Raw genomic sequence first — 25,458 nt, 5'->3', positions numbered from 1 at the left:
TATAAGCAATGTTTTGCAAAATCTTGTTTCTACTGTTAAATCATGCATTTCAAACACAGGGAAAAATACCTCACACGAGAGTAAGAAAGTCTCATCAACCTCCATGAGATTCATTACGTGAGATGTGCCAAACCAGGACTTGGCTTTATGTGACCACACAGCTTTCGTGGTGACGATCCCCACTGGGCAGATGATCATCTCAAATAAGCTGTTTGCCTCGACAAATGAAAGGGCCACTAGGAAACACAGAAAGCAAGACTGTATACTGAGTACTAGAAACGTCAAAGGAAGTCTCTGCTCCATCGGTTGCGCAACACCGGCCTTTCTGTACGCTGACCCTCCAGTCAGCCGAAACACAGACACGTTGCTTATGCCATCCCCTTTCGCATATCCTCCTGTTCCTCCTGCAAATGGGAACAGATGCCATACAGCACACAGCGAACACCAACGTGGTCTCTCTCTGCTGGCAGGGGAAGTTACTATGCCTGCAGAAGCATTTGGAAGAAGGGGACGGGCCTGAAGGAGGGAAGAGGAAGGTATTAGTAGTCCCAGCTCAGCTTAGCACACTCCCTCCTAAGCTAGACTCGTCCCTTCTGCTATGGGTGCAAGGCAGAGAGCCAGCTCGCTCTTCCCGCTCTCCCGCCCCTCGCAGTCAGGCAGGGCCGTATGACCTGGGCCATCAAGTGAGACCCTGCTGTGAAAAAAACGACTGCTTGTCTCTTAAAATGTCATCATGGACTTTCCTATTTACTCTGCCTTCAGGAATCCAGCTTGCTTACGTTCAATGTACAAGTGGAAATTTTTTTTTTTTTTTAAAGTCAATAACACTGGAATTCAATTTGGCTGTAAACTGTGCTCTTGTCTTAGTGTAGATCAACACCAGGATAACACAGGCCAAACGGTACTCTTGCCCGCACCTCTTCAAAACTGTTTCCAAATAATATTTGGGCCAACTCAAAGTCTTTTTCTTTTTTTTTTTCTTTCCTCCCCAGAAGGTGATTTCGTTTGGTCTTTTATTATGGTCATTGATGTTGAAGGAGGACAGAACCCATATCCTGACTTCCAGGTAAGAGAGAACATCTACGGCCTGGCAGCTAGAAAATGTTTCCTCAATTGAGCATTGAAAAAAAAAAAACCCAAAAACCTAAGATGACATCTCAGACAAACCGAAACCAAGACTGTCCCTTGCACATCAGTGTGTAAACAACAAAATAAAAATACACATAGTAGGTATATGTTCATTTCAGCCACATTTTCAAAAGCTTCCAAACCCAGGATTTCCTAATTTATCAGCCTCCTAAAAAAGGAAGTTCATTAGTCATTTTGGGGCTGCATACATCACAGGTTATAAATTAAACCAAAGTCTCAACTCTTCTACAGAGAGAAAACCAAGTAGGCTGGACGAGGCTCTGCATTTTAAAAGGACTGCTCTAGCCTGCCGATCCCACCGGCTTCTCCCACGGCGGCTCACACCAAAGTTACTGCAAACATGAAAAGCTCCAGTATGATCAGCAACTTGCAAAATCTGAAACCCGTCAGGGAAAGAGGGCTTGGCTACTGGTACAACCTCAGCCCCAGCCACGACAGAGCTGAGGTAATGTTGTAAGGTACAGCAAGCCGCATACAGAAATGGCAGCTTTGTCTCTTTAAGCAGATAAAGTGCCTGGGTCAAAATTTACTTTTAGCTGCTTTCAACTGTCAGACAAGTATGGTAACTTGGGGCTCAAAATGAGTCTCTTTTCCAAAGGTATCCAGAACAACTGCTAATACTCAATGCAGAGCATTTAGTTGGGATTAAATCTTCTCCTGCAGTTTCCGCTGAACTAAGTTTTGCTTTCAAACATTTGATGTTGATGTTGTTACGCTGTCTTCCACATTGCTGATACAAATTTTTTACAGTTTTGGTGGATAAAACCTTCTTTTTCAGCTAAGCAGAATCTCAGTAGGCTTAATGCAAATTATTTCAATTTCCCTCTAACTTCTAACAAAGTAGGAACGGGACCTAATACTCAAAAGCAGAAAGCATCCAGAAAAAAAATCCCCACTGACATTAACAAGACAAACTAATGCTCAGCCTCTTTCAGAATCAGATCACTGCTGTACTATGAACTCCGAGCCAAGAGGCCCCTGATGTTCCTGAAAAAAGAGCCCTACTCCGGAGTCAGAAGTTGTCTTACAAATTCTTTCACCCTTCTAGCAATGTTCTCCTGTCCTGCCTTTTATGTAGATCATCTTTACAACTGTGGAGCAGCTGGAGGGACAGGGCATTAGCGCACTTTATGATGTGCTACGATGGATGCTATTACTTTTTATTTTATTTCTTTTCAACGATGATAACACGCAAGTCAATCTTCTGGACAATGAAAAAGGAAGATGAATGAGCAGGGCTCCTATAACATTTATGGAACACGTCACCATACCCGCTCACAGCAGGGTGCCGGGTTGCATACAAAACAATGACAGAGACACAGGAATGGGCTGGAATGTTCTCTTCTGTTCTGGGGCCAGCTTGGCTGCTGCTGTCTTTCATGACTGCGATAAACCCGCACGTCACTGCACTGCCACCATTTCCAATCTAAAGGGAAATAACGTTTCCCCGAATGGACTTCACACCTCACATCCCATCCTCAAACGAGTTCTCATGGCTTAAGCTACTCTGCCACCAGCGGACTTTCGGACACTCTCTGTGCATACCTTCAGAAAGCAGGAAAGAAAGTAACCTATTGCAGGCTAAACTGAGTTGCAAGAGGCATAACTTATGTGCTGCACCACCGTGAGTTCGATCACCTAGGCTCTTAAACAGCAGGAAGAAGAAACAGTAGATTATCAAATCTACTGCATCAGTGGCCACTGACAAGCAGTGAGGCGTGCTGTGGAATTGAAATTGCAGCATGTAAAGCCCGTACGCTTCTTTTCCTACAGCCTCTGCAGCTCTTACTTGGCTCCCAGAACCCAAGCCCTGACAAAGGAGCACGTCCATAATTACCTATGATCAGCCAGAATGAAAATGATCAATAAAACAGTATCTTACAATGGAAAGTGTTAGCATTTCTTGACAATGTCTTTCATCCTTAATCTGTTTGACATTTGCAGTTAGAAATAAAGTGACGTAAAAAAGATACTGCTGTGTTTGTATTTTTATTTCACTTGTTTGCTTTGTGCAGACAAAAGGGACTGGTGGTGGTGATCCAGGGAAGTGCTGTGGTTTTGGAGTGTCAGAAGAAAACATAGCCCACCCCACAGGCCAATGTAGTAGCATATTATTACTAATTAAACACACTCACCTGAGCACAACAAAGAAGCATTTCCAGGCCCTTTATACCACCTTCACCTCTAGTACTTGTACATTCTAGTAAGTATTTTTTGCGATAATTATTGCAAAGTGCTTATTGAAGCAAACCTGACACACATAATTACTGAACAAACAATACTTTCTGGGTCTTTTTTTAATGTGGAGGGCTTTTTAATTATGCACTTCATAGTCTTCCTATTTAGGCAAACCAAATTTAATTAACATCTTGTACTACTGTATCTGTCAATGCTTTCTTTAAAATCTACAACTAAAAGCACAGCTAAAGCCCCTTCTCATCTGCTTAATACATGGGATTAGTACATAAAATGTACTAATATGTACTAAAGTACATATTTTTACTGCCTACTTTCAACTGCTACCTAAGCAAAGTTGAATATTCCTAACAATTTAATTATAGCTATGAACAATTGTGTAAATGTTTATTGACTACCTAACAATTAGAAATGTTGAACAAACCCTATACCAATGAGAAGAAAACCTACTGTCTTTCACACCACTGCTATTTCAGAAAGGCAAAGATACTCATGAGATTTCAGTCCCAGCACTGAGGCAGATGCCTTGAATATATTTATTATATACTCATGGACTACAATGGATATTGTAGCAGTGCTCTAATAAATGACAGCTTTTCCCTGTAAATTTTTTATTTATATACCAGTACAATTAAAACACAGGATTGCTAGAACTAGAGGAGGAAAGAGAACTCCTCTTTTTATCAGCTTACTTTGTTTGATACTGCTGTGTATCGAATTAGACTCACAGTTTCCCCTTATTTGTCAGACAGTAAAGAAAAATATTTTTGAAAACAAAAGCTAGAAAGGCATTGTAAAACCTCAAAACTGAGCAAAGGGCAAACATATCGTTGAAAATAATAAGCCAATTTTTTCCTTTAACAGATTAACTTTTAAGTTGATGATGTCCTTCCATGTAATACCATGGTGATGTTTTGAGAAAAACACATTGCATTTCCAAAATAATGTACAGACATTTTCATTCATGAGGTTTAGTTTTAAAAATGTGTCTGTCTGTATGTATCTATGTAAGTGTGTGTGTAAACATTATTTATGATGACTCCAGAGTCTGTCTATACATAACTTTGAAATGTCACTACAATTTGTGTTAACTATCATATCCTTATCTCACAATTGTCTTTCATTTTATGGCAGAGAGAAAAGGGAGTTCTTCTGACACATCTGCTTATGAAAATGTTGATCATTTAAGATTAACAAGCAGCTAAAAAACCTTACATGCAGAGAACAATTTAAAAACAAACAAACCAACCAACGCCCCAAACCCTTCTTCGCTGGGCTGGGAGAGTGCAAAATCCCCAAAAAGGACAGAAAAGAGATCTCGTGTTAGCAATGGGTTTTAAGAACTGAACAGTGACAAGACACGTAGGGAGCTCATAGACAAAAAGGAACCTGACCACGGACATGAAAGACAAACACAGGGGAAACATTTTGCACTAGAACATTTGAGCAAATTAGGATCCCTCGTTCCATGACAAGGCCATGAAGAAATCTCCTTTCTGGCATTTGCTTTAATGTCATAATACAGCAATTTTTTTATCAAATGGCAAGTTCAGAGTACGAAAAAAAAAGTTGGTTCTGTGGAACATCAGAAAACATTATCACTGCACTGAATTCAAGCTACTGTAACATATGCTTAACGTTTCTCACTTATCAAATACCTTGTGCAACCTCTTTTTTAAGCTTCACTCAATTTGTTAGCCTAAGAGGCTGGCCCCTGTTGAGTTCCTAGCCACTTCATGGGATTGTTTTATATTTTATCAGTATTGCTGTATGGCAGCCAAGTTTATATCACCATGTGTAATTCCTCTGCAAAACAGGCAGATTTTGAAATCTAATTAAAAAAAAACACTCGAAACATCAATTCAAAAGGAAGGCCCTCAAATCCAATTACATTGTCCAATTACATTAATACAACCTGAAATGATCAAAAATAATTTATCTGGACCCATAGACACACATTCGCTTGAAATTCAGAGCGTGTGTTTGTTTAGGAACACTTTCCTCGCCCTCCTCCTCTCAAAATAAAGTCCCCTCTGTTATTTTTTTTTCTGTACAGATTTTGAAACAGTATACGTCCTCTTTTCATGGTTGGTTTTTTTTTTCTGGGTTTTTTTTGGTTTTTGTTTTTGTTTGGGTTTTTTTTTGTTATATACATGAAGGCACGAATTACCTTTTCTTTCTTAAGTTGACATTCTCATGCAAATCTTTTAGTTGGGGCTTTACAAAAAACCCTCCACTGTTGCAAGAGTTAACGACCCTGTTCTGAGTGCTGACCTTCAAGCCCAACACTTGGAAAACACAGTACATGACTGACATCAAAGTATCTGACCACTATCTACAGCACAGGCTATTCAGCTTCCCCCTCACTACCCAACGGGGAAAAGTAAGCACCTTCAGAGGGCAACTCGTTCCCCCAAACACGGGCTGAGCAAGCAATCATAGGACAGCACCACCTCCTTCCACTGACTGCAGGAAGGAGCCCAGACAGCAGATACTTGACATCTAGCCTTCTGATAGCTGAGATTAGGCAAGATAAAACCTATCCAAAGTTAAGACTGAGCCTGATTTCATGCCTATCACATACAACCTGCCTAAATGTGTGCATGGACACAGTCAAGTTACTGTGGCTGACAGGGTTGCTGTTTGTCAGCTGAGCTATGACAGCTAGCTTGGGTACGAGTTCTTAGTGTGTGTGTGCATGTGTGTGTCCCATTTATGAAAAAAAAACCACCACGCAGGCTTAAGTCATCTTCATGAACAAATTAACTGGGTGTACAGGCCAAGTGCCCACAGCTTAGCGGATGAGCAAGTACTTGTTAAGCCACAGTAATTTGCTTGGTCAAGGCCACATATCCTCAGTTTGTAACAGCTCTGAGAAAAAGGCAAAGAAAGACAATAGTTTATTTAGTCTCTCCATCAGCTGGAAATACAACTTTACCAGCATCTGAATTGTGTAGCATGGCCTTTCCTTTACAACGCTGTACCACAAGGTCCCTTTATAGGCATTACCTTTTACAAACATAAGTGCATGGTGCTTCTGGCTACTAAGTAGCATAAACGAATTTAATTTTTGCTCTTAGCAGATACATAACTCACTTTCTTCACTAAGCAGATGTAGCATTCTACAGTCTTCATATTGGAAGGAAATAAATATTAGTCCATATCTCCCACATCCTCTCTGTTTTAAAGCTTGACCTCACACCTTCCTTATCTGACCCTCAACTCATGAGCCCCTCCTAAGGTAGAGGAGCGCATCCCTGCTCATCTCTACAATAATATGGTGCCTAAGAGACTTCTGAAGAGACACAAAACCTGGATGAAGCTAGCCTTGTAGCCAAGCCTGGTATATCTGCAAGGAATGCTACTGTGAAACGTTTCCAAAAATTATCTTTCCTCTCCAGGAAAGGAAGTAATGGGAGAGCGGGAAAACTACTGTCATTACTGTGACCTACCCTGCAAGATAATGCACTTCATTTGAAAGAGAAAAAAAAAAAAAGTCATCATACACTTTAAATTTGGTACAGAGTCCCGGCTTCATGTCTCCCAGGAGGTGCATCATCGTGTCCAGTAATTCACGACTTGAACTAACCAAGAACTCACGGCCACATGCCAGCGCAGCCACATCTGTGAGAGAACACAAAACATCACCATAAAAATCATGTTTCAAACAAAAGTTTATGCTAATTATCAGGACCACTAAAAAGATACGTCAGCTGTGAAGAATGAACTATGGCATCTATACAAACGTCAAACTATATTCATCTACATAGCAAATACTGAAGCAGCAAATTATACTGGTCAAACTCCTTCATAATTCTACTTTGGTAATTAAAATATTTCTTCAGAGTGGCCAGTATCCTAATAGTAACATGGTGAATTATGAAACAAAAGGTTGGATTCATCTGCAAATAATGTGGGACTGAAGCAAAGCTGACCATTGTAAGTCCCGCTGTAAAGAAACGGGATTGCAGATTGTTTTACAATCGCTCAATCCAATATATCTGGCATATTACACAAACAAAACTCTTGTGGACATCTACTCAAAAGCTCTTTTCCTACCTCTCTGCAAGCGCTGCATTATTCACGCAGAAACCAAAAGGCAAAAATATTTGCAAAGACTACTGCTCCAAAGCAGACTTTCCTTTAGCATTTTCCCTTATGTTTGCCCCATACTTTAGGGCACCCTTATGTGCAAGAGGTATCTTCCAGCAACCCGAGCTTCTTTGTACTGTGCAACCAGCCAAGCCTCCTCCAAACACGTGAAGCCCAGTGTATGTAACAACTAGTGGCAGACCCTGGCTCCCCGGCCTCCCATGCAGGGCAAGTTTGGAGATCTGCTGCATGATACAGTTCTTCCACTTCCATGCAGCCTCAGGTTCTCTCTCCTATTCACGTAACATCAAGATGCCTTTTTTAACCTCAAAATAAGCAGAGGTACTATGGACACAGCATATAATTGAAGACTGTTATCGCAATGTTTGTGCACACTGGGCTGCGTTAAGACTGCACTGAGAACTTCTGGTGTTTTCTAACTTCTGAATACTTGGCACTTCATGACCACCTCCTCAGTGTTCTTTTAATACCCCTTTCTAGTGTAATACTACTTTACAGCGTAACTAGGAGGATTAAACTGGTACCTTCTACATCATTCACTGATTGTATCCTTTGTCACATTTGAGTTTTAGCAACCTCCTTTCCCATATTAGAGACAAAATCTTGGTAATATCAAATTCACTGGCACAATTTATAACAGCTTCAGTGAAGCAAGATTTTGTTACACCATCCTGATTCCTCCTCAGGCAGAAGCCCAACACTCCCCACCCCTCCCCCAGCCTTTAAACATTTTCTTTGTTCAGACTCTACTTTTGCTATGCTTTTTTTGGTTTCTTCAATGAAGCAATTGGAGACAAGTGGATTCCACCTTGGTACAGTGGCATAATGCATAACTTTTTTTTATTTATAATCTTTAATGGCACCACAACACCTAAAATCACAAATTGAAAAAAGCTGTTATGCAAGATTCACTTATTCATATAAATACTCACTGTTTCATCTATCTTGCATCATGTCATTAGTGTCCTTTTGACAGCTGCACAGTTCCACAAAAATGCAGATGACACATCAATCCCATTTCTCACAGCCTTCCAAGCCAAGGGCAGCCATACTAAGATAGACCTATGGCTTTCTACTTATTTTCTGATCCCAAAAAGAAACCTTTAGTGTGCAAGTCAGGTCCTCATCACGTTTTACTTCTCTTAGCACTATGGACTCAGGACAGTGAAGGTGGGCTCCATTTGGCAGCAACAAAATTCTTAAGCAGTTTCAAAATGCTGAGCGTGTACCTTAAGATGGGGCTGATCTACTCGCATCATCTGCAATTCATACATCTTGAAAATGTTAGCATTACTGGTGATTCAGAAAGTAAATTGCTTGACATTTACGAACTAAGGTGAGCACACAAGAGCAGTAGAATGGTCCTTGTTTTACTCCAGATTGAACGGACACGTTAGGGAATTTCAGAACTCAATGGCTCTCACCCGTCTAATCCTTAACTGTGTCACAGACAGTACAATGCCTCACAGAAGTGTCAATGACAAAAGCTGCCAGAACTTTAAAAGACTAGGAAGTCACCCAAGATATCAGCATTTGACTAAACCCCTGACTTCGAAAAAGCTGTAGTTACTGCAGCACATATAAGGCAATATAGAAATTGCTAGCACACATGGAATGCTGTTCTGAGAGATAACATTAACTTACTTGTTACAATCCCTGCCAAAGCTAATACAAATTGATTTTCATCAGAATCCAAATCCTGCTGTTTCATGTCTTCACTTAATGACTTCACAAAGCTCTCCATGGTCTGTGCAGTGATTGTGAAAAACTTTACTGCTTTACTCTGCAAGCACGGAGGAGAAAAAAAAGATTACGCACACTACAGCAACTATGATTATTAGATGATACAGTAAAACTGGACAATCTTCACAATTACAAAAACATCCAGTTACTTCAAAAAACAACAGAAAATAGCAGGTATGCACCAAATTACATGTTTGATCCCCTAATATTTGAAACCATTACCTCAGAAGAAAATGGGAAACTACTCAATGCTACATTTATTTATAAAACTAAACCATTGCGTATTTATCTCCTAAACCCCCAATAATATCTCTCAAACAGCAGAATTAAAGCTTATTTTCAAAAGTGAGGATACTATCTCTTTACTTTGCCATAGCTGCACCAGGAGTTTCACATTTACCTGGGCTACTACAGCAGCTTTTGTCAAAACATTATCCAGCTGAAGACTGGAGAGCAGCCCGACATAGTGACTTGACATGTATTTCCTAAGAAAACCAGTGAAATATCCAGAAAAAAAAGCAGAATTCAACTGGGTCCTAAGAGGATTCATTAATTGCTCAATACAGGATGGAGAATAACAGGCTAGGTAGAAGTTCTTTAGAAAAGGAAATGGAGGTCTCTCCTGGGTCACAGATTGAATTTAAGTCAGCAATGTCACGTGAGAAAGACGATCATCACATCAGAGAGTACAAACAGGAGCACAGCCTGGAATTATGTTACACAGTCTTCTCCCCTCCGCTGGAATACTGCTCTATTTTGGGGTATCTCAGTTAAGGAAGCAGCCACCTGGTACAAAGCTCAGGGCAGGTCAAGGAGCCTGGTCTGAGGTGCAGACAGAACCCACAAAGATGGACAGAGAGAACTGTTTCCATTTACAAATAATTCTGACCTGTAAAACATTGCTGGAACACTGTTTCACACAAAGGATGCTGCTTTTCATAACAAAACCAGCAGAGCAGAGAGCCCATAATGCCAGGTTTCCCAGCGTCTTTAATAATTTTGCCAGTTGTTTCATGAGGCAGCTGAAACTTTTAGTCATTCCCAGCAGCAACCCAATGGGACAGCCCAAGAAACACCTGAACTTCTATTCATTTTGCAAAGTGACTGAAAATTTTAGTATTTTGTCAAAACTACTGCTTTCACAATACGTGCAAAGCTACTGGTAACATTTATTTATTCCTCCACTGCTGCACATTCACCACATCAAAGATGTACAGTTCCTGTGGGGTGACTCCAGCAACGGGGCATAAAAAGCAGGGTCAGCCAATAACCAGTATCTTCACAAATGAGACTGTGGTCCCAGAATAACAGGAATGAAGGGATCGTGGGGAAAGAGAATGGAAAAAAATGCACTTCCGCATGTGCTGGATGTACTTTTTATACTTATACGGACACCACACCTCAAAGATGGCAATTTTAACATAAGCAGTGACTATAGTTCAAGAAGTAGAGGGCGTGAGAGAAAATTAAGAGAGCCTACTATAGCAGACTAGTATAAGGTATTATGAAAATACGTATTCACATGGGAACATAATAGAATACTAAGCAAACCAAGTAGTTTGTATGTTGCACAGAAAACAAGCAAAATCTTCTATTTGCCAGTCTCTTGAGGTGCCGCTGGTGTCCTCTCTGCTGAACCTTCTTTCCAAATAGCCATTACTTAACTAGCAGTGAGGTCTGAGGAGCTGCAGCAGAGACCAATCAGGTTTATAAAAAGCAAACATTACGTACTCTGCGCAGTCTCTTAGTAGCTTGACAGTATTTTCATGGGACTGAAGAATGTCTCACCCACAGACATTGAGATAAGGACAGTTCTGAGAGCAGCCATTAAGGTGCTTGAGCTCAGATGGTGCAGTGAACCCTCAGCTGTCCAAGTAACTTCTGTGTGAAAACATCAGTTAATGTGCAAAATTGCTGTCATAAAATATAAAGCCATTTGTCACCATAGCAGATAACTGGAGTAGCAGACCACCTTGTAGGATCCAAAATTTCTCAAGTTGAAGCAAGTCTTGATGCTGTTCTGAAATCAAACCTTCAGTTTGTGTTTCGGTGGGAGAGCCCCATCATGTGGATATCTGGTTGAAGTTTTTTGCAAGACAAAACAATCTCATGGGAATTAGTTTACTTCTTTTTTGGCACATGCAGGTAGGCATCCTTGAAAACTGTCTCTCATGCTGCTTCTCTGGATGGTTCTTCAAGTTCTCTCTAGAAACATTACGCATGGGCAGAAACAGTAGGCATCTCTCCCCCGCTGCCTTGAAAACTACTTGTGTTACATTTCAAATTTGCTGCTCGAGTTTTGACTTTCCCAACCCGTATGGACACAAATGGTCTATTGGTCCCAAACATCATTTCAGTCAATCTGCGTTACAGAACTGTATGAAAGACCTACTTCTCTGTCTGTGCAAAGACTGAAAAAAGCTTAAGCATTGTTCCCTAAGGCATGAAATGATTTTGAATTGATGCCACCATTCCCACATGCTTAAATATGAGCAACAGTTTCAAAGCACTCTTGATGTTCTTATACATTTCTGTAGTTCATAGCATCTTCCCTCCTCCTCTGAGAAGGTGCTACAAGCTGTACAACTTGTCCAAAAATAACCCAAACCAAAAACTTTGTATGACAAATCTCCATCATCTTTTAATAACCTGACTCATTGCCAGTTGTAATCTGTGGTTGATGCAATGCCATACAATCTGTTTATGTTTTTCCTAGTAGTCTTGTTGCATACCCAGGCACATTTCTTACTGTTATGTGCACCATCACAAGAAAACTATGCCCAAAAATGTTGCTATGACCTTCACCAGAAGTACAGCAGTTCAATGGGCTCTAATGATTGCTCGGAACGACTATAGTAGAAGTATTTTGCATTTCAAACAAACCTAGAAACAAAAGTATTGCATTTTCACAGTTGGGCTTTTTACCCTTATCCAAATCATCAGGTAACAGTTTTGGTTTTACCATTGTACTTAATTTTGATACTTAAGACTGCTTTCAACCAGACTTCTACTAATTTTACCCTCATCTTGTAGAAATATGGTCATTTTCATCACTGCTAGCGTTTTTTTCGAGAGAAACATACCATTTCAACACTGTTTCACAAGTGAAATAACAATGGCTAGTCACTAAATATTGTTGACTCTTACAGTTATAAACTGTTCTGAAAATACAGAATGTAATTTTATACTGTTTTTGTGGCTATGTGGGGTCTCTGTAGTACCCACTTGCCTTTTTTTTTTTTAAATGCTTTATACAGTGTTTTACAGATTTTTTTTTTCCTTAGTAACTGCTGCTGCTTGGATCTTGAGTCATCAGAAGTTATGACCAAAAGGTATTACTGTATAGCTTTCTGATATCCAATATAAAGTTATAATTGTATTTTGGTGCACCCAAACTGGAAAACTTCTCACAAACACACTAGTTTACCACTTACTATAATGAACTAATCCTATTCACTCAGCTGTTCATCATGCTGCTGAAAAATCAAGCTAGAAGAAACTGTGGCATCCATTCACTCAGATTAAATACAACAATTCCTTCTCATGTTGGCTGTGACAAGACTGAAAATCATATTTTTATCAGACCTGTTCCTCTGATCCCTCCTAATTCCATCAGCTGTGCTTGGCAGTGAAACTGTGTTAGTTGTAATGTTACTATTGTCTTTAACTGTTGTTGGTTTGGTTGTGGGGTTTTTTTGGTTTTGTTTTGTTTGTTTTTGTTTGTTTTTTCTTCAAATAAGCTACCTGTCCACGTTTAACATTGAAGATTTAATAAGATTCACTAGCAGCTAGGCTCTCTAAATTTCCAAGAGCCATGCAAGTATTAAGGCAGCACAAAGATTTAAAGAAGTTGGGAATCGATGGATCTTTCTTCCTTCCATGGACATAGCTCCTCCAAGCTCTCTACATGCATGGGAACTGCTGCACGTTCCCAAGAATTATTTTCTTCTTCTGTTAGCTTGCGAAGACATTTACATTGCGCTAGCTGTAGCCTTGCTTCCAGTTTAACTGTGTGTGGTAGAAAACAGATAATCCTTGTTTGGTAACATAAGAATTAATTACTGCATTTATTCCCAGCCTGCTTCATAACATTTTATAGTTCCAACACTTCTTAAATGAGAATGGATAGTTCCCAAAGAATATACAATTTAGAAAACATTTTTGCTGTCCAAATAGTTTCTGAAATATATCCTTATACTAAAGTGTGTTACAGAGCAAGGTCCTTATTTAAAAGACCTAACAGCATTACCACCGATAAGTATTCACCTGCCATACTTACTCCTCCTAGAATGGTTTTAACAGCTTCCTCATTGCTAGATACACCCCACAACAATGTGCACACCGCTGCACCCATTTCTGTGCAATACTCTGCTTGCTGCAGGAGCTGCTGCTTGGCCTCATTCAGCTGCTGGCGGAGGTCTAGTTTCTCCTGAAACAGTGTAAGGAAATTTTGGTTGCACTTCATATCAGCCAAAACAAGTTTCTAGGCTAAGGGACAGAACAAGAAACATCATGGCCATATATGAAAGGGCGGGGGGCGGGGAGGGTGGCAAACTCACAGCAGTTGCAGATACATACCTTCTCTCCTGAGCTATAGCTAAGTATTAAGTACATTGTGGAGGCTGACAGTAACCAGAAGCCTGTCCACAAGGTCAGACCAAGTGACCCACCGAGACTGAACGGCACCTAGAGAAGTCTGATAGGAGAGTCTACTCTTCCTAAGCAAACAACTACATGTCTCTTTGTGAGAGAAGGGATTTCAGCATCAGAGGTCAGCCTTTCCAGACACCTTACAGAAGATACTGGAAACATCTTATAGGAAGGGAGGGTTGTTTTGTTTTTCAAAACAGACTTCTGCCTTAGCCAACACGGTAGAGTTACTGGGTATTTAAGATAAATACTGTTGTCTCTTCCAACTTTTTTCTGTTGGCATATTCCTGATCAGCAGTGGCAAAGTAAGACAGAGTCCCTGGAAAAACACACCTAAGGTTTGAAGTTTGGAGGGCCTTTCATACCAAGAAAGCTCAGGCACCATTGTGCATCCATCACCTATGTGAGCTGCTCAGTGGTCCTTGCCACAAAGCATAAAGAGAGAACAGAGCAATCCAACATGGTCAGGACACAATTTCAATTTGGCAGTACTTTTTTCCAATCACATGGGCAGCTGGCCAGAAGACTATCATAAGATTAGGTACGATTCTAGGTCTCAATGGCTTCCTACAAACTGCCAAAGGGGCAGCGAAGCTGCTGCACTTTTCAGCTAGTGTAGACAGTGAGATCAAGGCAGGGATACCGTAGTCTGGTCTCTCAGGATGGGTGGAAGTGAAGCTCCCTGCTAACATTGAGTGGGGTGGTATTAGACAGTGCTGCAGGGAAAGATAAAGGCCAGTCAAGAAAAATGATGCTAACTCAAGAATTAAAAGAGAAAAAGAGAGAGAGAGAGAATCACAGATCACATGATGTCAAAAGAACAGAACGATCCTGCTCTGCCCATTTTGTGGGCATGGGATTTTCAGATTCACCACAGAAAGCACCCTCCTCGGCCCAGCCTCCCCTGTGTGTTTAGCTATCAGGATGAAGTATGGGGAAATGAGAAGGAATCTTTTCTACGTCAATTCTGAAAGCAAGAAACAGAACAAAACTTTCAACCATGTATTCCCATCAAGATTTTAAAATAAGTAAGTATCCTGCCATTTTTGGGGTTCACCTCAATGTTTTGTGTTGAGGGTTTCAAAAGAATAGAAATGTAAACTCATCTGAAAATTTACGTAACATGGTATCAACCAGTACAAAGCTGCTTGTACTCTGTCATCAATTACCTACCTAGCCTCCTGTATCATACCTGACAGCCTGATTTGCATTGCTTTATCATGCTGCTAATGGAACGCACTGGCTAGGATTTGTAAAGTTCAAATGAAATTTATCAAGCAGATTTCTGTGCATATTTACTCTCTGGAGTCTCTTTCACCTTATAGTTTAACATATGCAAAAGACCGACACTTGCTGCTGATTCCCTAGAAGTCCCAGGAAAACTCTCTTATTTCTTAAAGCTTTCATCATTTTTAAGCAAGTTAGCCAAGTTTTATCTTTTACATAACTCACTGCCAGACCTATCAGCTTTTCTGCCACCATGTGCATCAATAAAGTATCCACAGGCATCTTCCTGTATAATCCCTATATTGTTCCTGTCTTTCTTTTCCACACTGTCCTTGTCTTAGGAAAATGTATTTTTTAATACATTTTATTTGCATTTTGCATTTGGATGCTAATATTGAATAGTAAGACATAAAACTCTGCAATACCAAAGCTAGGTTCCCCAACGAGGATGCAAAGCCAGCACAAGAAATGCCAGAATTTTTAATAGATCAAAAGCAATATCAGAACAAAGATACGAAGCAAGGAAAACAAAATAGTACATTCAAGAGCCAGGAAAATAAACGGAGCCTGCAAAAGCAAATAACCTAGCTGGAAGCAACACTCCTGAGAGTTCACATCACGAAGCAATCACTGTGCTATGCAACACCACCATCTTCAGGAAAGGGTCAAGGCACAAGAATACAGCAGTGCTTAAGTACATAACTATGAAAAGACAGATAAAGACGACATTAGCCAAGAATAGCATGTGCACTTCAAGTTTTGCTCAGGTTCAGAAATCTCAGCAATTCCCTAATCAGTGATACAGCACTGCACAGAAATTTTGGAATGCAAAACGTTGATTTATGATCCCCTAAGAAAAGGACACTGCTCAACTAGAAAATGCATTTATTTTACGTTTGTTTCAGTGAATCATTTCCTTTTCCTTCAGAAGATAAACGTGCAGAAAATAATTCAGAAACTATACGCAAGGACGCCTATAGCAGAACAGCAACCAAATGAAAAACACCATGCAAAGTGATTAACAGGAACAAAAATCACACATATACATACACCATCTTCTTCTATCCCAAAGAGCTAAAGGATTTCACAATGTACATAAGCACAATCCACTCAGACAAATACACCTTTGTGGCATGTAACAAGCAATTTAGACAACCAGTGTATACTGCACAACAGCGAAGATATGAAGAGAAGAGTTTTGATCAGGAACACCCAGACAACTACTCTTAGTGAGCTATCCATGCCTTAAGTAAAACTTTCATCCAAAAGAAATCACAAACCTAAACCTCCTGCCATTTATTTTGTAACATTAACAAGAATAAAGGGTGGGACCCACTTCATTAACATCTAAAGCAGCAACATTAAATCTTACAGAGATTTTATCTTGGATGCTTATACAACTAAAGACCTGGATGCACAGCAAAACTAGCTGTGTAGCTATTGCCGAACTGCAATAGCTATCCCAGAAGATACTTATTTTGAAGTGATATCCACACAGACAACTATCCCATCATACTTTGCATTCATACCAAACTTCATTCCAGAAGGACTTGTCCACGCAGATGTGCCCTAAAACTGCATGTCTGAACTCTTAATTTATTCCTTTTCAAAAATGAAATCATTTCTGTAGATTCATCTGTCTTTGTGCAATCCCAAGGCTGGCAGATGCTAACTCAAGAACCCAAGTGAGCTTGTGCTGACTACTGAAGACAGCTATTAGCTCCAAGGAAATGAACTTTTGCAGCAAATAATCACAACTGATTCTCACACCTCTCAGACATGAAGCCGCTAGTCTCTGTGATCCTATTTGAACCCCAATGGCTTCACAGAAGACCCACAGTCTGAGAATTCACACTTTTTGCTATCTCTTCATTGGTAAGAATCTCCCCTCTAATAACCACTAAATACAATATTGACAGAGCAAAAGGAACCCTGTAATTGTTCTTTGACTCACAACTGTACATGGCAATTGGACCAATAGGTGCATTGAGAAAGACTATTAAAACTAAACAAAGGTACACAGCTTACTGCAAGCCAAAAGAGAGGCCCGTTTCATTTTGTACATTGCATTGCTTACATTGTCTTCTATTGTCCTGTTTGAAAATATAATCACATTAAATTCAAAAGAACTGGTTCTGCAAAGGACCTTTTGACACCAGCTACACCACAATCCTCCCCAACACCCAATGTTTTACTTCAACATGTTAATATAAACAAAATGCTAACAGCTGATTTTTAACTTTACATACATCAAAACAAACCCTGCCAAGAAGGCTGTAATGCAACCCCATACAACCGCACCTCACACAGTATGGAAGTTAAGAGAGATCTATGCAGTTATGCAAGAGTTATGTACCTAAGTGGGAGACCGACTGTCGCTTGGTACCTTTATTTGTACACATTGAATACTTTTTGGTACTGCATTATATTATATTTTGTCTAGTTATAATATTGACCCTTTTGCTCTAGAAATATCAAGGGGAAAAAACTACCAGTTATGAACTTAGGTAAGTAATTTTCTCATCTCCTGACTATATGAATAGAAATCCCAGACTGTTTTTCAGGCTGACAATGTATTTTGTGACATGAACATGAAAAACTGATCATTACTGCTTTTGGTATTAAAACTCAAGCATACGGATACCAATATTCTGACAGCAAATCTACCTTCTTCTCTCTCATGCAATCTGCCTGGGCGGTTTCCAGACGGGCTCTGAAGTGTTCACAATCCATTTTCAGCTGCTCTATTTCCTCCTCCTTTTTCTCCATATCTGCGATAGGATAAATCAGATAAACGCAGTAATAACTTACGACCAACGGTCTTGCACTGAAGAAAAAAGAATCCACCAAGTGCAACTTTAATGAGGTGTTGTAACTATTTGCTTGTGTTAGTTCACCTCCTCGTGGCTAAACTGGTATATTGCATTTTGCCACATTTCAACAGTTCTTATCAGAAACTAAACGAACGTGATGTTTCTGATTTAAAACAAGGAAAGACTGAAAGAATCACATCTAGCTGTTAAATACTGTGTGCCCATAAGACACCATTCTGGAACTGAGCTCCAGCTCCCTCAGGGATTTTTAAAAATTTACTATATTTTCTACTTTTTTGTTTGTTTGTTTTCATTTCTGGTATCTTTGAAATTCAGTGAGCATAGTGAAAATCTAAGAAAAAGAATACCAAGATCAGTCAAAATTGAGCGTTTCGATATACAATGTACGGATTATATGAATAGTAAGAATGAAATGCAACTACTCCAAACATTTTAATGTTTATAAAGTATTATAAGACATTATAAACTATTTAAACATTATGTCAGTGACAAGCAAATTTTATGATTCCCTTAAAAAATTAATCTCTGATGTTATCAGAAATACATTCCAATTTAGATGCTTTATTTTAGTGACTGGAAATCAAGTTAGAAGTATTCTATTTCACGGTCATGATGTCCATTTTAAAAAATTCACTTTGAAGGATATTTTTAAGAATTGTTGTCCATTATATTTTACTTTAAAAACCATGGTTCTGGATGCTTAGTATTTATACGGAAAAAAGGAAACACATTTAAGTAATTGCAAAAAGTAATGTCCAAACAGCATCTACTGTAACTTTGGTTAGCTTAAAAAACAAGTTACACCTCACTTCAAGTGCCATACCCTTGATCACGAGTATAGTCTATGGCTTAACACACTTCAAATACTTCCCCTTACACATGGTCAATATTTTTGAATGTATTTATCAAAGAGCGTATCAAATTCAATCATAAAAAGACAACACCATTAAAAAAAACAGTCCTTATTATCCAAAGAACTTGGATTCTAGCATTTGATTTAATAATTCTACATTATTAGGAAATAAATTCCTTCCTTTTTTGTTCCTAATTGGCAAAATGTTATCATCTCAAATATATACACATTGCTTTGAGCAGCAGGTATAAAAGAAGATAATCTAGCCACAAACAGCTTTTCTAAAGAGGTGGAACGTATTTCCACTCAGCCCTTGCGTGATTCTAAGCCATCCGCACTAAGACTTTTTAACAGCAACCAAAGAGGCAAGGCAAGGGTCCACTCCCAGGAAACATCTATGTGCCAGGGCATGCTCTCCGAGCATTCAGTTCTTTTCAACCTGCAATCCAAAGGAAAAGAATGAAGGGAGGAATGGATTCATCGAGTTTTTGAGGAATAACTCTGGTCAGTGGCAGGGAACTTTCTTTCCTTCCATCAAGTAAAAAAAATTCAGTCCCGTGCACCTACTACTATGTGAGTGCAAGTCTTAAGTACTTGACAGAAAGATGTCTTGAGCATGAGTAGGGCATGCTCTGCTTATCAATAGAAGACCAAGAACCTGTTTATCCTTGCCAGGTAAGTATACCCAGTGAAAATCTCTCTCACTGCAAGGAAACAAGCTCTCCTGAATAAGAAGAACCACTTCCAGCTTTTCAGAGGATGGATCCACCCTGAATCCAGCATCAGCACAGCCAGCAGACACACAAAGATGCCACATCCTTCACTGGCAGACTTCAAAGGTCCTGGAACCAAAACTGAGCCAGGAGAAGGGGAATAATATTAACTACTGAGTGTTAATACAATGCTACTCGTATTTTTTTTTAAGTCATCCAGATAAAAGAAGGATGTGTCAAGGTATCATGATGTTTAATGTCGGGGGGGGGGGGGGGGGGGGAAGGGGTAATACTGGAGGCTGCTGGAAAGAGACCTACTCCTAGCTGTGCCTCATTTGTGGAAACTCCCCCTATTATGCCCAGTCAGCTCTCCCAGCTGTGCACGCCTTTGCTCTGAAGAGAATTAGAGAATTCAAGGTTGCATGCACCAGTCCCAGCATGTGATGGCCTCTTGACACACAGCAGCAGAACAAGCAGCAGACATTCTGCTGACACCGAAGACCAGAGCTGTGCTGCTCACTCCTGCACACCGCGGTCCCGAGCAGCACACAGGGAAGCCCGACAGGTTCTCCCACTGGCTGCAAGTCCCAGCCCCTGGTAAGAAAGTTCCTTCCCTCTTGACATAAAAATCTTCAGGCTCAGACTGTCTACCTCCACGAAGTGAAGAAGCAGCTTCCACTATCAACTTGGATGAGCAAAAAAATATGATGCGGCATCCTTATACAAACAGGAAATACATAACTTTACCACTGCAGCAGTAAATCGGACTCTGGGAAGAAGCGGCATTTGCTCCCGAGATAGACAGCAGACTCAAAAGCAGAACGAGGCATCGGGCACAACAAAAGAAGACGAGGCCCACATCTCAGGCATGAGGTGGACTCATTCTCATCCATGCTATAGGTCGTATCAGGAGATTTTTCTGGACCAGAGATCTAATCTCAAAGCTCTGGGAGGAGGAGAACCAAGTACAATTACAGTGAATGCTAACAAGTGATGGAATTCCAATTCTACTGATCCAAATGCTAGATCAATGTTAAATGCAATTTTTAACGTTTCCCCAGCGGACCGAGTTCCACTAAACATACGCATAATAACACAGAAAATTTGTTGGAGCTATTTTTCTAAGATTCCTCGAGCAAAGCACTCTTCCTAAGGAGGGTAATAAGAGCAAAACGGACCTTTCTTTTTGAAATGAGCAATTACCGTGGCAAAAGCCTTAGTGAAGACCGACACCAGCCCAAAAAGCAGGCACAGGTTGCATTGACTGTTGCCAGCTCAGATCTCAGATACCACCTATGGAATGCTCCCATAGCAAATAGGTATCCTACTGACCTAGATATACAAGTGAAACATGCAAAGATCTCAAGGTTTTTCAAAGGTATTGAAGACTCCATCAGTCTCACAAGTAAATGGGCCAGAGGTGTTGAAAGTCTCTGACTACACTCTGCACTTCTTGAGGAGCATGAGAACCTGCTAACCACTTCATGTTTACAATACTCAGAAAACTGCAACAGCTGATGAAGTCTAGAGATGCACAAATCACCCATTAGGCTTCTGTAAGAACAACATGAGAAAAACATCTCTAGTAGCTGCCAGGGCTCCTGTAAGCCAACACCAAGAGGCTGTATTTAGCAAACGGCACCAGAGAGCTCACCATTCTGAACCTGAAGACTGCTTGTGTCCCTGTGACATCCAACCTCGTGTGAACTGTATGCTCCAAAGCCTCCTTTCAGTCTGCCTTATTGCATGCTGCAGAGGTAGGAGCAGACTGGAGTAGCAGAAGTCACCACTTGACTTGTCCAGCTGTAGGGGCAAACAATGGCAAGAACCTGAATAAATATTCAAAGGACCTCATTAACCGCAAAAGAAATCTCCACTGCGGGGATATACTCAAGAGAGTTCAAAGGCTGACTGAGCTTCAGGGACTCCTCCAAAGGACCCAGAGAATGCTGGCCAGCCAGCAGAACATTTGAAGGAAAGTCTTAAAATCCCCATGTTGATGCCACAAATCTGCTGCTGGAAGGCCCAGACAGCGTCTCCTTGATGCCCGGCACAAGGAGTGTAAGAAGGATCAGTGAGAGAAATCTTGAGACTGAGCACTGGTAAAAGTAGGTAAACCAAGGATCTGACTAGTTGAGGATCTTGAGCACTTGATGCAACTGGCAACAGTCCTTGATGCCTTGCAATAGCATAAAGAGAACATTTCCAGATCTTACGTCACTTCTTGTGACATGGATGACATCTCGACTGGCAGCAGGAGAGGTGGCGCAGTCTTCTCATCTCTGTTAGGATTTGATGGCGTGGAAGACTCTTTCCAAAGAGTGGATCGCTTAGGCAGCTGGAAGCTCTGCCCCAATATATTACGTAGTATCGGAGACAGGCCTTGAGGCTCTCTCTCATTCTTAGGTAGCTGTTGCAAATTAATTTTCAATTAATCACTTGATATTCCAGAAGAGATACACTCTCTGTAATGTGTCTCAGTGCTTGTCCTGTGTCTTTTCAGACAAAACCAATTCCTAGGAGAACAGGTGAACTGAACTGCTGCATGTAAGCCACAGGCTAGGGATGGAGCTGACTCAGATTTGGTCCTGATGGCATGCTGGGAGTGGTGCAATTGTTGAAAAAATAATGCAGAGAATCATAACACTGAAAAACTGGAGTTTGAGGACAGCAGTAAAAAGACCTTTATAATAGAGAGTTGTCAACTTTTTTCTTTATTATGAATATTTATAGCAATAAAAGCATACAAGCTAAAAAACAAGACAGGCTAAATACAACAATATTATTTCTTCCTTTAAATTTAACTTTTTATCCAAAGCTATTTACCATGGTTTTTTCCTGTGCATCTAAAGCGACATTTTGAAAAACACAATGCTTTTGCTTTTTGTCGAAGAGGAATCACTTTTTTCCTGACACAGCTTCCCTTACTGCCTGAACTAAGTATGTTTTTATCCACAGTAAAATATTTTTAAAGATTATTTTGACATGTCTAATTATTTCTAATGCAGTTTGTAATTTTCTTCATTACAAACACATCAATTTACTGAAGCAGTCATTGAATGTCATAGTTTAATCTGGAATACCTCCATAAACCCTACAACTATTCGTAGAGGCATGACAGTTTTTCTAAGTAGTTTTGGCAGAAATTGTAAGAGCTTGTAACATGGTACTACTCACTTGATTCAATAGCATCCAGTTTCTGGAATGTCCCCAGGATATCCCCATTTACTATTTTGGGTAAGAAATCCCTCAATTGCATAACCTCAGTTGTCAGCCTTTCCAAATCCCTCCTTCTAACTTTAACAAATTCCTCTTTGGTCTCAGCCTTCTGAAATTAAAAAAATAAATAAATTTAAAAAAAATTAAACAAACCAAAAACCAACCAAAGACACTGTTACAGCCTTGCAGTGCTTTTCTGCTTGAATCCCTTTTCTTGGACAAAAATACTCCTTTGTATTATATCATTTCAGAAATTCATAACCTTTTAAGAGAACTATCCAGTAATAACTAAACCCACAAGTCTCTGAAATGGACTCTTTGACTGTAATCTAATTTTTGCCACTCTGGTCTAAAGCATATCATATTACCTCTCTGCATCTGTTTCGTCACCAAAAACGTGTGCAAGGTACCTCAGAATGCTGTAAAAATCAACATTCACATTTTAAAACATGAGCAGCTATGCACATGCCAAGCTATTGTTTCGAGACTGTTGTAAAGGATACAATAACTCAGTTTTTTAATTAACTCAAATATTTGCAAGATCCTCAGTCACCTTGCTAAATTACAACAGCTCTTTTAGAGGAAACTGTATTTTTTTAAAAGAATTCATCCTTTGTGAGGAGCAAAAAAATATTTGCAACTATTTGCAACCCAATCCCACATGAAAGTAATTTAATCCCAAATTAAGACAAAAGATGTTTAGTAGTTTCCTCCTCTGCCAAGCTATTGCTATAACTTTAATTCCATGGGCCAAGAGAATGCACATTACTTTTAAAATTATAGACAAATTTCTGTACCAAAACACTCCTAAACTCCAATTTCTTAAGTATGTACACGCACACACTGCTGTATCTTAAAAAGGCTACCAGATACAGACAGACATAAAAAAGGTTTAACGTCCTTTGCCTAAAACATTAATCATCTAATATACTTTCACAAAGCAAAATTATAGCCTATCTTAGTACTGTTTTGCACTGTATTGAGAACGGTGCAGAAAAAAAATTAGGTCCTTTATGTATCACATCTTATTCTAGAGGGAAGAGGGTACTACAGAACAACATAAGAAACTATCTATCTCCTACAGGTACAAAACATGCCATCCCCACCGCCTTCTCGAGTCCAGCTGCACAAGACAAATGGAGGTCATTATCACTGGTACAGACAATGCTACCCTGGCATTTCTATCCTTTCCAACTATTTCCTACAATTCTCTCCTTCTGCTTCCCTGCTTCCTCAGGTTAAACATCTCCTTTCAGTTTTGCTTCCTACTCTCTTTCTTTCCCAGCTGTCTTTCAAACCTAGATGGTTGTAAGGACAGAACAGGCCAGTTCCAGCTTTCCCGGTTCAGAGGCATCAGAGCCGCAATAAAGGTATAGAAGAGAGATTTTACTTTTAACCTGAATTGTACGCTCTAAGCTGCATTTAGGAAGTGCTTATGGCAAAGTTACTATGGCCAAGTACCACCATATTACATGACTCAAGAAAAATACAACTCATTTAGGTCTCAAGAAAGTATAGAATAAACACATGGCAACAGGACTCTATAGAAGAATACCATCTGCATTTCAGCAAACAGGAAGGACAGAGAGACAATTCAGTATTGTTCAAAATTATGGAGTACAATTTGGTACATAATTTGTACCACTTCCATTTCTGCTAGTGAACAGAGCTATGAAAATAGCTCTATTCACTAGCAGAAGTTAAATTGAAATAAAACCTACTATTGAGGTACTGGGATTGAGACATGAAATAAACAATAAGGAGAAAATTCTCATTCCCACTGTAAACACAATCTTTGCATACTGCTGTTCCAATAGACAAGTTTTATTTTCTCTGCTTCAGCAGCTACTCAACATCTCCCCGCACTACAATACTACGTTAAAAGCAAATATAGACAGTGGAGAACAGCACTTTTCTGTCCAGCCTCTTACAGTAACAGCAGGTGACTGGATGTAGGAAATTTGACTTCAGTCCTCACAGGCCTCCCGCACAAGGGCCAAGTTACTTAGTCACGTACCTCAGCTCACGACCTGCGTGTTCCGAACCCCCCTTCCCTGCCTGGCAGGGGCTGAACACGGCAGAGACCCCAGCTGGCCACGAACACCCAGCAGAGAATCACAACCAGCCCCTTCTCCGCTCCCCACCAGCCCAGGGCGTCTCCGAGGCTCCTCCACACCGTCCCCATCGCGCTCCCCCCTTACAAGGGGGAGGCTCCCTCACCCACAGGCGTGTTAGGAGCCAACCCTGCGGGCAGGAGCCCACCCGAGCAGCCACCGCGGCCCGCAGGCTGAGCCCCAGGGGCCGGGCTCCTGCCTGCCCCGCACAGCCACCTCCCCCGCCCCGCCCGGCACTCCCCGTCCCCCCGCGGAGCTCGGCTGCGCAGGCCCCGCCATCGCCCCCTCAGGGCCCCACGAGGCCCTGCGGGAGCGCCGGCCGCCGCGCCGGCCGCCACGCAGGCCCCCCTCCTCCTCCTCCGGGGAGCCGGCCCCCCGCGGCGGGGCCCCCCCACACCCCGACCCCGGGGCGGGCAGGGCGGCGGGGGTCCCGCGGCCCGCACCTGCGCGTCGCCAGCGAGGCTGGCGCGACGCCGCATCGCGCCAACAGCCGCCGCCAGCCTCGTGGGAGGGAGCGCGAGCGGGAACGGCGCGCCTCTGGCGTCACGCCGCGTCACTGACCCCGCCCCCCCGCGGGTAGCCCCGCCCTCCCCGCGGGCGGGTGGGCGGGGCCTGGAGGCAGGGTCCGTCCCGCCCCCAGCCTGGGG

At 41.0% G+C, this 25,458-nt stretch overlaps 1 protein-coding gene across 2 annotated transcripts in view; it reads right to left on the bottom strand.

Moving 5' to 3' along the window:
* HSF2BP (heat shock transcription factor 2 binding protein) overlaps positions 1-25,290 on the bottom strand; it is a gene marked incomplete at both ends in the record, with an annotated part of 34,412 nt that extends 9,122 nt beyond the window's left edge. The window contains 6 exons of one of the 2 annotated variants that reach the window (XM_082333377.1): positions 6,852-6,969; positions 9,103-9,241; positions 13,481-13,630; positions 17,746-17,849; positions 22,656-22,806; positions 25,255-25,290. In XM_082333377.1, coding sequence (XP_082189503.1) covers positions 6,852-6,969; positions 9,103-9,241; positions 13,481-13,630; positions 17,746-17,849; positions 22,656-22,806; positions 25,255-25,290 — 698 coding nt within the window. The remainder of the gene's footprint in view (positions 1-6,851; positions 6,970-9,102; positions 9,242-13,480; positions 13,631-17,745; positions 17,850-22,655; positions 22,807-25,254) is intronic. The other variant, XM_082333378.1, reaches the window with a different exon arrangement.
* Between the last annotated feature and the right edge of the window lie 168 nt (positions 25,291-25,458).

This window comes from Platalea leucorodia (assembly GCF_965183815.1).
Source record: "Platalea leucorodia genome assembly, chromosome: 2".
In the NCBI taxonomy this organism is placed as follows: Eukaryota; Metazoa; Chordata; class Aves; order Pelecaniformes; family Threskiornithidae; genus Platalea; species Platalea leucorodia.
Note: the sequence above shows the minus strand (reverse complement) of the source record. Positions and strands in the feature narration are given on the sequence as shown.